Genomic DNA, 15,434 nt, shown 5'->3' on the forward strand with positions numbered 1-15,434 from the left:
ACTGAAGAATAAGCAAGAATAAGCAATAAAGGTATTAACAAAGTGATCACCAAGATATTTCCTTGGAGGAAATACAGAGATTGTATGATTTGGTGGTAATATTCTAGAACTAGTTCATTTAAAACCTAGGTGGAGGGTATGGGCGTTGCTCAGTGGCAGAGTACTTGTCTAGCATGTGTGAGGCCTTGGATTTGATCGCCAGCCTCACAAAAACAAATCAGAACAACAAAAATAACAAAAACATAGATTAGCACTGTTGAGAAATTTTTCAATTTGTTGTAAGGCCATGTGGGTGGAATTTTGTGGCCTTTAATTTTGGAAATAGTTATTATTAAGTAAAATATGAGAGACTTAACTAGTGTAAGTAGCCATCCTAGCAAACTGATTCATTCTGGTTTTGGTAATTCAGTAGTCAAGTGTATAAAAAAGAGGTAATTCCTGTCAGTGCTATTGATGTTTCATGTGAAATCATTTTGTGAGCTCTCAGACCCTCATTTTATTGTTTTTGAAAGTTAGCAGGGTTTCTTTAGCTGTGATTTTACTGTAGAACTGGAGTTCTGTCCTTTTCTCTCAGAGAGGTAAGATGGATGTTTGTGATCTTAACCAAGGGTCTCCATTATTTATCTGTTGGGGACAGTGGTGAGCACATAGCAGGCACTCAGTAACTATTGGTGATGTTTGCTGAAGGAATGAAGGAATGCTTTATAACCTTATTTTCTCTCTTTTACACTTTTAACTTCATATGTGTAAGTTAGGGCTTCCAGAAGTTATCTATTCACAGTATGAAAAAGGTCAAGCTGAATTATTGTTGGCAGTATAAAGAACAGATGTTTTCATGAAATAAGGAAAAGAGAAAAGCTGGTCAGTGACTAATAACATTTTGGTATTTTGTGAAGTCTGTATGTATAGAAATAGCAACAGAAAATTTCTACAGAACAACCCGTGTGATTCTGATCTAAAATGTGTGCTTTTGTATTATGCGTATATGTGGTCTTGTATTTAGTCATCATTTGAAATCATACACTGATTAATAACTTTTAAGGAATTTTTAAACTTCTCCTATTGGTGTATAAGATGTAAACTGTGGTCATTAAAATGTCTATCAGTATTTTTTTGGTTTATGTTGAAATGTAACCTCAAACAAGAACTCTGCTTCAGATTATTTGATTATACCATCACTATTGGTCTTATTGCTAAATGTAAACATGAAAACCTCTATGAATGAATACCTCAGGGGACATGCTCTGTGGGGAGAGAACCCAGTGCAGTTGGCTAACCAAAGTACAGTTCTATTACTTCTAGGCAATCACCAGACAATATTTTAAATATGTGTATGAGACTGTATGCTTTCATCCCATATAAAATAATGAACCAAGGAAAGGGACTTTTTATTTTAAACAAAAGGCACATTCTGCTATATGCTTCTACTGTTTAAAAGGAAAATCATTCTGCAAATATTTACTGAGCATCTATTTAGTGCCACACTCAGTTCTAGACAGTGAGGATACAGCAGTGACCAGAGCAGACCCAAATCCCTGTGCTGTGGTGTTTCCATGCTCGCTGCGGAGAGAGGTGACACATGAAGGAATCGCACAGGAGATGAGAAGGTGATATGTGCCATGGGAAAGGATGGCCAGTAAAGGAAATAGAGTGCTGGGTGGGATGAGGCCGCACGTGTGTGTGTGTGTGTGTGTTTGTGTGTGCGTGTGTGCATGTGTGTGTGCGCGCTCTCGTATGCAGGGCTGACCAGCGAGGGCTGCTCTCTGAATAGCAGACCAGCGTGGGGGTGGCGGACTTGCACCTTGTAGTCTTTGTGATAACATTGGTCTTCATCACGAGGCAAAGAGTCATTGGAACATTTTAAGCACAAGAGCGTCTAACTCGTTCTTTTCAAAAAAAGAAAGCATGGCTGTCTAACCACCTGTATTTGAGTTTAGAATCAGACAAAACCAGTTCTTTAGTGAGAAATTGCTTTAGTTTTTGAGTATGGATTATATGTAGGAATCTGCATTAGGCTTTAGGAGAAGCAGAGCTAAGTAAATTATAGTGCTTTCTCTTAGAATTAATAATCTAGGGGATATTTTTGAAATCCTTAAATTAAAGTGCAGATCAAGAATAAGGACTATTTCGACTCCCCAAATGTAACGAGTTCCTCAGCTGACGCTGGGAGCAGCAGGACTGGTCCCGTCCCTGCGTACTCCCTGTGGGAGGAGGGTGGTAGCGCACACATCCACTACTGATTAGCGCCGCAGTCTCTGCCCCAGGCCCCAGCCTCCCGGGACCTCCGGCGGGGTGCGCTGCACAGGTCTGTGTTCCCGGTCATAGCGCAGCGCCTGCACAGACGTGTCAGCTGGCTAGGTCACACACACACACGCACGCACACACATCCCACCCCCGCCAGCACTTGCTGCACTCTTGTCTAATCCTGCTAATATTGCTGCCACTTACCACCTGTGTGTGTGCTTCCGCACGCCCCTGTGACTTGTTTGTAATAGAATTGAAAGGAGAGTGAATAATCTTGTAGTATGATCTCATCAGAGAAAAGCAAATGTACTCAAGGTCAAGAGGGACCTGGTTTCTGAAAAAGAAAAAAAAATGGCAGTGAGAATATTTCTTTGCAGAGTGAAAAATAGTTCTTGGATTTTTCATAGTATGAAATAATTCTTGGTTGATGTCACTCCCCCAAAATGGGAAAATAAAAATAGACTAGCTAAGCTAAGTGTTTAATGGAAAAAGGGTGCAAGGATGTGCCTGGGCCGTTCTGCTCACCCCTGTCATCTGCGGGCCTAGTGCTGGAAGGAAACTGAGCTTGCAGTCCTGGAATGAGTTCCTTGAGGTTAAGGACTGCTTCTTGCTGCTCAGATGCAGCTCCCGTGCCAGACTTCTTGCCTTGCCAAGGTCAGGGCCCAGTTAGTGCAAGTCACTGAAGTCAGGAATCTTCTGAGAAGAGTTCAACAGCTGTCATAGGAGATGAGTTTCCTGAGCAGGAAAGGAGAATGATCTTTTCAGGTTGAAAGCATAACCTGTGTTAGTGTATAGTCAATGTGCCCGGGCAGCAGAGGGGTGTGTGTGTGTGTGTGTGTGTGTGTGTGCGCACGCGCAGTTGTGAGGGGGAGGAAGGAGGCTTGGGAAGAAAGAGTGAGGGAGAACACATGAGTGTGCGTGTGATGAGGCAAATGGGGGAAGACAACTGTGAAAAATGACAATGCTAAGGGAATTGCAGGTCTTTGCTATCTTATGGTAGTCTTTAAATTTCATCTTGGACACTGATGCCTGTGGAAGGAATGGTCTTTAGTAGGTGAGTGATGTGTCAGATACCTGTCTTTTGGCACAGGCCTGGAGCCTAGCAGGGAAACCTCCTCTTTAAGAAGAGAGTAATGTTAACTGTGCTGGGGGGTGGATTGGAGAGAACCACAGGTAGGGCACTTGTGACTTCTGAATACTTCAAGTTCGTGGTATCAAATTGAGGTTCAAAGTCAGGATGAGGGACTGGCAGGCAGTGTTAGGACTGGCTTCATTTTCCTAGTTGAAGCCATTGAAGGTGTCGAGAATGCTCAGGGAGAAACTAGAGCAAAAAAATAGAGACTGTAATGGAGCCCTGGAGAGTAGGGAGTGTGGTGAGAAGTCACTGGGAACCAGCAGGAGACAGGGTTAAGACATAGGAGGCAGGTGTTGAAGAGAGAGAGGGCAGCAGCAGCAAGCAGTGCCTGGCGCTCTGGAGGTGCTCACCACTCAGTCTGAGGTGATGCTTTTGGCTTTGACCAGGAACAAGTCTAATGTTTGTTGCTTTTGTTTTGTCTGGTTCTCTTTCATTAGATTTTAAGTCATTCGTGGAAGAAAACATAGCATACTCTTTAAATTTTCCAACAATGCCTCACAATTAATTAGTAGATGCTGAACCACTTCTTTGCCGTGGTTTCAAGAGGGTGAAAAGGGTAGGTTAATTAGAGTTTCTGCAGTGTTACCTGTAATTACAAATTACAGCCTGTTTGGAAACCAACTTAGGTATCTAAGATGCTTTCAGACTGAAATAGATTATAAGCAGTGTTACTTCAAATGTCCATGTGCCGTTGGTATTTTAAATTCAACCTTATACAATAGTGATTTTTCTCTATTTGTTTGCATAGCTTGGCACCTGTGTTTGCTCTGTTTGTACCATTTTACTGCTCCATACCGAGAGTCCAAGTGGCACAAATTCTGGGCCCGTTGTCCGTCACAAACAAGACATTGATTTATATATTGGGATTACAGGTACAGTATGCATTTTATGTTCACATGTCTTTGACCAGATCTTTTTCTTTTTTGGTCTTTTCTCATTTGATCTCCTCGAAAACAATGCTTTTTCCTATAAGTTTGGCTTCATGATCTGTATCAAATGTTCAAAAGGAAGTCTGACAGAAGAACACCTAGGTGTAAAAGGCACTAGAGTACTTTCATAGCCTTGAGAAATCTGATAAGAGCTTTCACTGTAATTTTATCAGTGGAAAATATTTTCATTTAATTGTACAATTGCATGTAAATACTTTTAAAAATCATAGTTTGAAGTAGAAACATGAAAACAATGGAAAGTGGAAAATCAGTGTCCAAATTAACTTATTGAATACAGGGTCACAAATAAAGCTTGAAGAAGAAACCTGATATGCTTTATTAATTTGAGCTTTGGAGTTTTACAAAGCATTATCAACATTATTGCTTCTGTGTTCACACATGATGCTAGTGTTACCATTTGCTAAATGGTTTGCTGTGAAGACCATTAAAGTCCTTACTGCCTGTCTTAAAAACCTAAACTTGAACAGTTTATCGTCACCAGTATTCAGTGAGTGTTGATTCCTCCCTGATGGGTTCCAAGCCCCTAGCTCTATACACACATGATTTTCAGTTTTCTGTCTGTGTCATTTTTCCTCTCACAGCGTTTGATGTAAAGTTTTATTCTTCAGCTTCCTGTGGTACCATGTGTGTCTTGGCCTTTTGATCCACTAATTAATGCTCAAAACATCCCTTATCCCACACATACCAAACAGGATGCCAATGTCACTTTAAGATGCCCTCCTCCCTCCCCTTTTAACCTTTAGCATTTCCTCTTAACTTCTCTAGTCTGCTGTCACACGTTATCAATGGCTCATCTGGGGTGGGTGTTTCTTTACCACTTTTACAGCCATTTCTCATGAAATATGTTGATTCTTCATCTCTCAACACACATACTTTTGCTCCCTTCCATTCTACCTAACATTCCTATAACTAAATACTTCATTTCTGCAGTTTATTCTCATGGCTGGGATTTACTGTAGAAAGTTTTTCATGTTTTGTTTTGCTAAGTTCTTGTGACAGAGGTACTCTGGGATGGTGGAGCAGCACCCTGGACCTGACCCCAGAAGCCTGCATGCTCCCACGTGCTCTAGCTGCAGTGTGGCCCTCAGCCAAGAGGGCCCAGAGACTTAGGTCCAGTCCTGCTTCTGTGGTGGCCCTCCCTGGCTGTGAGAGCTGAGCCAAGTCATTGAGCCTCATGTTTACTATATAATTCCTTTCAGCTTTAAAGTTATGTGGAATCATTGAGGATGAAAAACATTGTTTTCTCAGTTATGGGATAGGAATTCAGTGTGGCCCATGGAAAGTCAGTGGGGCCACGTGGACTTTGGTTTAATGGACTTGGTTTGGTTGATATTTGCTTTATCACTTACTTTTTCTGAGCCCCTATTTCCCCACCTGTAAAGTGGAGCTACAATGTCTGTGTCACAAGATTATTTTAAGGTTTAAAGATCATAGTATGGAATGTTTAGTGTGCTCTTCAGAGATAAGAACTAAGTCAATTGCTTCTCATTATTAATTTATTTCTGTACCTACCCCCGTTAGTTTTTCTGGGATTAAAAATGTATTATTATGATGGGAGTCTTTTAGGTGGGGGACAAAGACAATAACATGTTTCATCTCTTACAGAAAGGGGGCTCCAGTTAGGATTACTTCGTGCAGTAATACATGGCTCACAGTGAAAGTATCTGCTTAGCCTTGTCAAAGACAAAACATAGACACAACTATTATAGGTGCTTTTTTCAAAGTGATAGAATTTTCTGAAATTGTCTCAGTATTCCCAGTATCTTTGTGAGGTAGAAGTCAGTATCAGAAAGTAGAAGTGAAGGTGCCTTGTTGGCTTCTTTACCAAATCTAACCCTTGGCCTGAGTGGCATCCACAGTTCCTCTTGCCTACCCAGAGTTTGTTCCCAACCTCCTCACCCAGAAGCAAATGTGACTGAAGTTCTGTGCTCTCTTTGCGTCCCTTCACACTAGGCCTTCACACATTCCTGTGCCTTCCTCTCTCCCCACCTCAGCTACTGGAAGCCAGGAACATTTGTTGGATGGATGGATGATGGATGGATGGCTTTAATCCTTACCGGAAGAGCCAGATAGCATGTCAGGGAGCATGTGCATCAAATGGCTTCAGAGCAGGCCTTATAGTGCCCTGAGCTGGGGGCTGTGGAGCACAGAGCATGTATGAGATGTGGCACCTGTCCTCAAGGAGCCCAGCAGTGAGGACAACTCGAACCCTGTCAAATGGAAGCAGACACAGTTGGCACCACCCATGCAGTAGCACAAGGGCCTCAAAGTGCAAAGGAAATCAGTTCTGTACTGACAGATGATCGGCTCTTTACTTGTGTGTGAGGCATAGCAGGGTGGTGAGCATAGGGCTGAGGAGTCGGTGCTGAGGCACAGGCCCAGCTCCTCCATCTGTGGCCACGTGGCCTGGAGCAACTTGAGCAGCCGTGGGGTCTCCTCCAGTGGGGAACAGAATTCACAGAACTTCCCCCATGGGTGGTGAGTTCAGCAGTACCTGGCTTGTAGAAGGTGATAGCTAGTTTATTACTCTTCCTGTTTTTAGAAGAGAACTATAGCAGCACATTTATCTAATCTCTCACATTTATCTCTACTCTGAGTGGAGCCTGCCAGCCTCCTGTCCCTGTGCACTGGCTCCCTCCCCTTCCTGTCTGTCTGCTGTCCATGCCATTCCAAGGGTGTGTGTAGAACTCTGAGGGTTCATCTGTCATGGTGTCAGCAACAAGCCTTATGGCCTGCTTGAGTACCCTGCTCTTCCTCTATGATGAGAACCTCTACTCCACTCTCAACTGTAAACACAAATCATTTCTTCCACGTGGGACACTTTGAGTTGCCTTAGGATTTTTTTTAACCCCAAGCACAACCCTGATATAAACGATTTGAAAAATAAAAAGAGATTTCATGAGATGTAATTACTGTTGCCATTGAATTTTTACTAGTATTTTACTCTTCCTTGGTAAATGAAGATATTCCTTGAGTGAATGAAGCTATCAACACATACAGCATGGACTTGTATGTTGAAAGAATTCTTCCCATCAAAATTTAGAGAGATAGTGATAAGAAATTAAAACGTGTGGTGCATGCCTATAATCCCAACACTTGGTTGAGTGAGGCAGGAGGATCACCACAAGTTCTGTGCCAACCTGGGCTATGTATAGTGAGTTCAAGGCCAGCCCAAACTCCATAGTGAGACCCTGTCTCAAAACACAAAACAAAATGAAACAAAAAAAGAAATTAAAATGAGAAACTTATATAATAACATATCATAGATCATTACTTTTAAAATTAATTTTATGGGTACATTTTAGGTACACAATATAATGACATTCATCATTGGAAATTTGCACCTTTACATAATCTCTCTTAGTTCTTCTGTTTTCCCCATTCCCCTGCCCTCCCTTCAACCCCTCTGTCCCTCCCTATTTACAAAGACTCTGTTTCCATTTTTTCATTTTCTCATATTAATTCCATTCCCTTCTTTCCTTTCCCCTACCCCTCCCACTTCCTCTTCCCCTTTGCCCCTTTTCATAGGTCATTACTTAATACAAGCATTGGATGGGATGATTAATACATATTTTTATTCACATGTATGAATACATGCATCATTTTATTATTTATTTATCAATTAATTATTAATATATTTAATTTGTAGTATTTTATTGTTATCATTTGGTACCCATTTGTAAATAAAACTATGCTTTAATTTCATCTATTTTTCTTTGCCTAAGTATGGGCCAGTTTTCAACCAATGTGTTTTCAACTAAACGAACCCTGAGATATGGGTAAAAAAATTATATATCGTTTTCTTTTAGATAATTCATGTTGATTAATTTGCTATTTGCTTATATGTATATTATATGTAATGAGTAAAATATAAGTGGTCATAACTGTAGTTGTGTAAACATAAGTATGCTGTGACTGGAGGTTGAATTTCATTTTTAGTCGCCTTTTTTTTTTTCTTTTATAGCTTTTCACCTCTGGTTCCTACATCTGGATTGTAGCCATAAGTGGACTTGTAAGTGTGATTTTCCTCTCCCCTAATTCCCTCTTTCTCCTGGAAAAACATTAGGAAAATGTCATGCTCAGATTGTGGGTCCTCCTGTCTCTGGTGTATAATCTTGTTATGTCTGACTCAGTGTTACTTCTTTAGTGATTAACAAGGGCCAACTACATGGAAAATCAAGACAAAGGAGCCTACTTTGTCTCATTTTCAAAATAACTTTGATGAAAGTTGTAGCAGAGTTTTTTGTCAGAGTTATTGTTAAATTAGATTTGTAGCCTAAAAAAACGTCAGAGAATGAAGTTGGACCTACTGAAGAAGTAAGGAGCAAAGACGATGGTGTAGGGGAAGAACGTGAGGCCGGCCAGAAGTCGGGTGGGTTGGAACTGACTGAAGACTCACTGGGTCTGTGGCCAGAGAGGGGAGAAGGGAAGGGGCGAAAGGACTCGGTTCCCTCCTCTCCCCCATGCTCACGCTCCTTTATTATATTTGAATAATGAGCATTTGCCTTAAACTCTTAGGAAGTATTTTAAAAGAATGACATTTTTATTCTTCATGACTTGAATATGACCCCCCAAATTCATTAAAATAAATTTATAAATAGTGAATATGGAGTATAGTTTAGTTATTCTTGAAAACGACTAAGAAACTTACAGAGAATTTATAGAAATATGTATAACATCAAAGGGAAAAGACATGGAGATAGCTGCATCCCACTGCAGACCTTTGAAATAAGTCCCCATTATTCATCGTCATTTCCTGAGTGAGTGACCACTGTTTTGGGCCAGCGTGGCACCCTTTAAGCCTACTCTCCTCCCTCTTCCTTCAGTCTCTCTCACGCCTTTTCTATGTTTATTGTTTTCATAAAGAACTTGATGACCCATTCTCCTCAGCTACTGTGCTTCCAGCCACAGTTCTGGGGATCAAAGCCACTTCGTTTCTTCCTTCCTATGTATTTTCTCTTCTACTCAGGATCATGGAGCTGAGCCTCATGCTGAGGCCTTCAAAGCACCTGAACCATCTGGTTCCTAAGACTTGATGTGGCTCAGGACATCCCGGGCTTAATCTCTCGGCCAGGGCACAGCTGCCAGGCTCCCCTAGTCTGAGCTTGTCACCCCTCGAACTGTCAGCTCCACTGATGGTGATGTAGCCATGGGACAAGTGGTCGGGAGCTCTTGCTTTGCTGAGGAGAGCTCCACAGAGAAGCGCTATTTCTCATATGGTATATTAGGTCTTCGAGCTGATGGGTTTTCTTCCTTTTTCGGGTATTTTCCCAAAGTACTCAAGAATTTGAGATCTACCTTATTGTGTCTTATTTTACTTTGTTAGTTTGCTATTATCGTTTACTCTCAATATCCATTCCTGTCATTATTCCACTCATTTGTTTCAAAATGTCGCATTTTCTTTCCTTATTCTGTTTTTAGAATTCTAATTTTAAATTAAGTGGTTGCTGTCACCTCAGAAAGTTTTATTTTGTGACATTCAGTGCTTTAGAATTGGAGGTTCCATTTTTCATCTCTTTGTAGTCATTTTAGAATCTAAAATATACATGTTGCTATCGTAGTCTATTCCAGTACACATCTCTCTTTTTTTTTTTGGTACTGGGGATTGAACTTGGGTCCTTGCGCTTGTGCAGCAGGTGGCAAAACCACTGAGCTAAATCCCCGGCCCCCAGTATACATCTTTAGCAGGTAGTAAGGTGCTTTTTTGACTTCTTAAAAGAAAATTGTATTAACAGTTTTTTAAACTGGAGATTTAACCGTGAGCCTTTGCACTGAGCTCCATCCCCAGCCCCTTTTTATTTTAAGGTAGGTCTTGCCCAGTTGCTCAGGCTGTGCTTGAACCAGCAACCCTCCTGCCTCAGTCTCCCAGAGTGCTGATTCTCAGGCATGTACCACCACACTTGGCCTAACAGAATTTTTAACATGAAACTCCTTGTTTCAGAAGGGTGAATAGAATCTAGTTCTTTACTGTTACTCTACCATAATTAAATGATACTGACCAAAAAATAAAGAAATACTTGATAGCAATGATAATCATAGCCAGTTTTCCTTCATGCTTGCCATAAATGTTGGTCCTTGCTTTTAACTTAATGAATATTTTCTTCCTTTGTCTAGAAAATCCACGATTTGTTATGAAATATTTCATGTAATATTGCACAAGTTAGGTAAGAATGATCATAAAGGAAGGTTACTCATCAATGCTTGCTTTACACACCACTGACTCTAGGGTCCCAGGCTGAGATTCACTAAGCCACAGTGTGCTATTCCAGATATCTCTTGCTCAATGTAACTTTTCTTCCCATGTAGATCAACCAACTTCCCGTTTTTCTTTTTTCTTTTGTTTTTATGCTAAATAAAATACTATAAAAATGAGATTCATACTACCAAACAGAAATGCAGAGATGGCATTCACTACTTGGGGAGTATGTTACAGAACCCGTTGGTGAAATTTCAGCTTTCAGCATTGAAACCAGTAGTTCACCTAAACTACTGTGTGTGTTAAGAAAGTAATTTTATTTCACCACGGCAACGAATGTGTTTTCTAATAAAAAGAGCTTTTTAAGAGGAGATATTTATATAAAACATAAATCATTTTGTTTTCTGCTGTCATAGAAACCAAAAAATGTACTCGTGCTTTTCTGGAGAGCTCCCAACTATAGATTGAGTTTCTTTTATTCAGTTAGTTATTGTTTGATTTCATGGGGTTTGACCAGTCTTTATTATTCTTTTTTTTTTTCCCCCCATTAAGTTTATTGGTACATTTTCGGTATAAAATACAGTTACATTCATCATTGGGATCTTGTACCTTTACATGAGTCTCTTGGTTCTTATTTTTTGTCCCCTTCCCTTGCCCTCCCTTCACCCCCTCCACCCTTCCCGATTTGCAAAGACCTTGTTACCATTTTTTTCCTTTTCTCATATTTTTTCCTTTCCCTTTTTTCCCTTCCCCTACCCCTGCCAATTCCCCTGCTCTTTTAGACCTTTTCTTCCTGTTACACAATATCAGTTATACATTTTTAAAATTACAATATTAAGATCTAGGAGACATTACCACAGATTTTACAGAATTTAAAAGGATATAGAAAGCATATTACAAAAATCTTTTTTGAAATAAATTTGACAACTTCTAAGAAGTAACTTAGAAGACAAATTAATGAAACTAACTCTGGAGGAAATATAAAATTTGAATAGCACCTATTAAAGAAAGTATATTCCTTGCTTGAAAACCTACCTATATGACAACAGCAGCCTCATAAACATTTTAACTGATAAATTATATCAAACATTTAAAGCAGAAAAAAGAAGGAATACTTCTCCCCTCATTTTAGGAACTCAACATTGTGCTAATCCTAAGACTAGATAAAGATAATAGAAGAAAAAAGTATGAACATAGATAGAAATTTGTTTAACAAAACAAACTATTGGAAGTCAGATCTGGCAGAATGTAGAAAGTGGTTTTGTTATAAGGATGTCAGTGTTGGTTCAGCATTGGAAGATCCACCCCCAAAAGTCATCATTTAAACAGAGGAAAGGAAAAAACCATATGATCCTGTCACTAGTTGGAGAAAAAGTATTGGACTAAATTCCACAGCTGTTCATGGTAAAAGCTATCAGGAGACTAGAAGTAGAACAGAACCTTCTCAACAAATTAAAGACATGTACTCCATACTTCCAGTGAGAACGCTTTATATAAATGGAGAAGATGCAATGCTTTCTCCTTAAGGTAGGGAACAAGGGCAGATATGCTTACTCTTTTTTTTTGGTACCAGGGATCGAACTTGGGTCCTTGCGCTTGCGCAGCAGGCGGCGAAACCAGTGAGCTAAATCCCTGACCCAAATATGCTTACTCTTTATCTGTCCATTAAACTTTGAAAACTAGTCCTCACCAAAATAGTCTGGCAATAAAATGACACAACTAGGATAGGATTGGCACAGGAGAAGCAAAATCTTTATATGTAGATGAAATGAGCATCTACAGAGAAAATACTAAGAAATCTCTAGGAGGCCCTAGAACTTGCACTTGAATTTAGCAGGATTAGAAAACACAAGGTATATATAAAAATTCAGGTCTGTGTATACTTGCTATAAATAAAGAATTGGATGTTGAAATTTTAAAGTTATGTAGGAGTACAAAGGAGCGTCACTCATTCTTGCATGATTGTAGATACCTCTTAGTACATCACTTTAAAGTACCCCAGCGTGTCAAACGGAGGTTGATAAAGTACGTGTATAACACAGTATTTCACCTGATAGGATCCCACTTTCTGTCTTCAGTGATGTCACCACAAAGAACAAAGAGTGAGCCATTTCCCTTGGCTGAGAGAAAGCATAGTCTTTAGCTTATTAGGAACAATAGGAAGTTAGTTTGCCTGAGATGCTGTCACTCTTCCATTTCATTCTGTGATGCACTGGAGATTTTACCTGCTCCCCAGGAAGGATGGGGGCATTCGGTTGAGTTTAATGGTTTCTTTAAGACTATTTGCATTTGTTGTTGTTCTTGTGTTGCCTTTCACAGTTCTAATTTTAATACCAACATTTAATATTTTAAATATGACAATTTTCATGAAAGCCTGCAAAATGGTGATAGGAAAGCTTAGCTATAGTAGCCAAGTGAAATATTTTAGGGCTTCAGAATTTTTAGTAAATGCCTGCTTCCATCATTAGCTAGTACCATTGTGTTCAGGTGTTTTTCTCTTTGCCTTCTGTAGAAGACTTACAAAAATTGAAGCTACTCTTTATTCATAATTCTGCTAGTCATTTTACGCATTAATACTTTAGTTCCCTTAAAACGTTCCTTATTTATTGAACTTTGTTTAAAGTATTTTTGTGGTTCTGCCTTGGAGCCCTCTCCATCCCAGCACTTCTTGATTTTCTACAGTTTTATGACTCACAGTAATGAGTCATTACCACTGGGATGTACCTCGAGTCTCAAAAGCTGAGGTCTTGTGCCTGATCTGATTCTGGCATGATTAAAATAGAAAGGCCCACTTTTGCCATTTCCTCCTTTATATTCATGTTTTTATCACTGTTTCAAACTATTTAGGAGCAAATCACTGAACAGGCCTATATTTCTCAATCTTTAGTCTTTCTTTACTTTTCTGTGACCCTGTACTATACCCAGTGTTTGCCTGTGTTACTTATTCTGTACAGTACACCACACTTTATCAGGTGATCAGGCAACCTTAGTGTGAAAAAAATCTCTTCTACCCGATAGTAAGATTAGGAATGTAGATCTACAGCAGATTATTTAGAACTTTGAAGGTGGTTTGAGTTTAGATTGTTTTCTGTAGACAGTAGGGCTCATTATGACTTTTCAAACAAGTGCTCTTCAGATGGCGTGAGATTATAGAATCTCACTGGATTGTAAATGATGGAGGAAAAGGAAGATGAGCTATCTAGAAGGAGCCACATGGCTCAACTGTGGGCTGTGATTTGTCTTGGTCTCTTTTCTCCATGGTAGTTTTAAAGACCAAAGATAAAACATTGCCTTATAATAACTGAAAACATGGAAATAGCACGAGCTACTATGCTCATGTCAGCTTCCTTTGGAGCAGGTTTTGGGTCCCTGCTTCTTGGGAGATGATAATGGGGTCCTAGTCTTTGCCTCCCCTCCTTGTGCATGTCTTCCTCTTCTCTTCATGCATCCTTTCTCCTGTCTACCCTTCTTTCCCTTAGATTTCTTCTCTATATTGCCCAAATGGGTAGTCAGGGTGTCTGGTCAGATCATCTGACCTTTAAGGATTTCAGGAAACTATGGTTTGGGTAATTCTTCAGCAGTTCAGTGAAGTGAAGACAGGGGCAGCAACAATAATCAAGAGCGGCCGAAGCTGTCAGACAACCACCAGTATCTCCTTAGGAAACATCCAGCCTTACAGGGGACTTTCACCCTTCTACAACTAAAATAACAGTTCTGGTTCCAACACTGAATTCTGTGCTTATTGGTCCATTATGCATCATACGCACACACTCACACTCACATTTATGTTGACTCATTCGTACTTCCCTCTCTCCCTTCCTCTTCACTCCACCTTCCTCTGTCCTGACCTCAGGCCTGGTTGGAAGTCTGTCCAGGGCTGACAGGTGATGTCTTCTAGACAGGTGTTCTACAAGGAGGCAGTGACTCATAGACAAACGAGTTTGAAATACTCAGGGCAGAATAAATAAAATTATGCTAATGTCTTGATAAAACTGACAGACAGAAGTGGCTATAAAATATGGCTACTTTATCTTTTATCTATAGGCTAAAGCTTAACCTCCTTCCAAAGCCTTTCAAGATTTGCCTTCCTCGCCTAGCACTGGCTCTCCTGTGTGTGCTGTATACTCCAACAGTGCTGAATGTTTTACTCCTCCCAAACATCTTATCCTCTCTCAGGATTCTGTGCCATGGTGCAATCCCTTTTTTTTTTTTTTAGACATACACGTGGTCCTTATAATATACCAGGCACTTATGGTCAGTTTTATTATTTGTTTAGATATTCTTGTTGGCTCCAGCATATTTGTTTAAAATATTTTCAGCCAGGTGTGGTGGCGCATGCCTGTAATCCCAGTACTTGGAAGACTGAAGCAGGAGGATTGCTATGAGTTCAAGGCCAGCCAGGGCTATGCGTAGTGAATTTAAGGCCAACCTGAACTACAAAGAGAGATCCCGTCTCAAAAAAAATTCAGTCCCTCTCTACTTGCCTCATTCTTTTCTTTTTCTTTTTCTTTTTTTTTTAAATTTATTGGGCTACCATACTTTTAATATTTTTAAAATACATAATGATTACATTGGTACATGTATAGAACATATTGATTCTCTTTTTTTCCCTTCACCTCCACCCCCTTTTTTGCCAGCATCAAATTGATTTATAAGTCTTTATCAAGTTAATTATCCTAAGTACAGATTGACAGGAAGACTAACAGGCCTACCTGGCCCATTCTTTCAGGGCCTCTCCATGCCCTGTTGACATCAGACTTTGTCCTATGCCTTACATTAGCCACTGAAAAGCAGTGATGAGTCAATTAAAGCAGCATCTCTGAGAACCACTGCATGATTTCACGTTGCTGTGTTTCCTTGGCAGTGAGAAAAGCCTGCGCCAGAGACAGGCCGCTGCTGGAGACCCCAG

General features: G+C 40.1%; 1 protein-coding gene across 1 annotated transcript in view; it reads left to right on the forward strand.

The window, feature by feature from the left end:
• Ubac2 (UBA domain containing 2) overlaps positions 1-15,434 on the forward strand; it is a 166,390-nt gene that overhangs the window by 100,286 nt on the left and 50,670 nt on the right. Inside the window, exons 5-6 of the mRNA XM_004858625.3 lie at positions 4,128-4,251; positions 8,294-8,341. Of these exons, the coding sequence (XP_004858682.1) occupies positions 4,128-4,251; positions 8,294-8,341 (172 nt within the window). The remainder of the gene's footprint in view (positions 1-4,127; positions 4,252-8,293; positions 8,342-15,434) is intronic.

Source organism: Heterocephalus glaber, unplaced genomic scaffold (assembly GCF_053883595.1).
Source record: "Heterocephalus glaber isolate CG9 unplaced genomic scaffold, H.glaber_assembly_v1.0 deba00001579, whole genome shotgun sequence".
NCBI lineage: Eukaryota > Metazoa > Chordata > Mammalia > Rodentia > Bathyergidae > Heterocephalus > Heterocephalus glaber.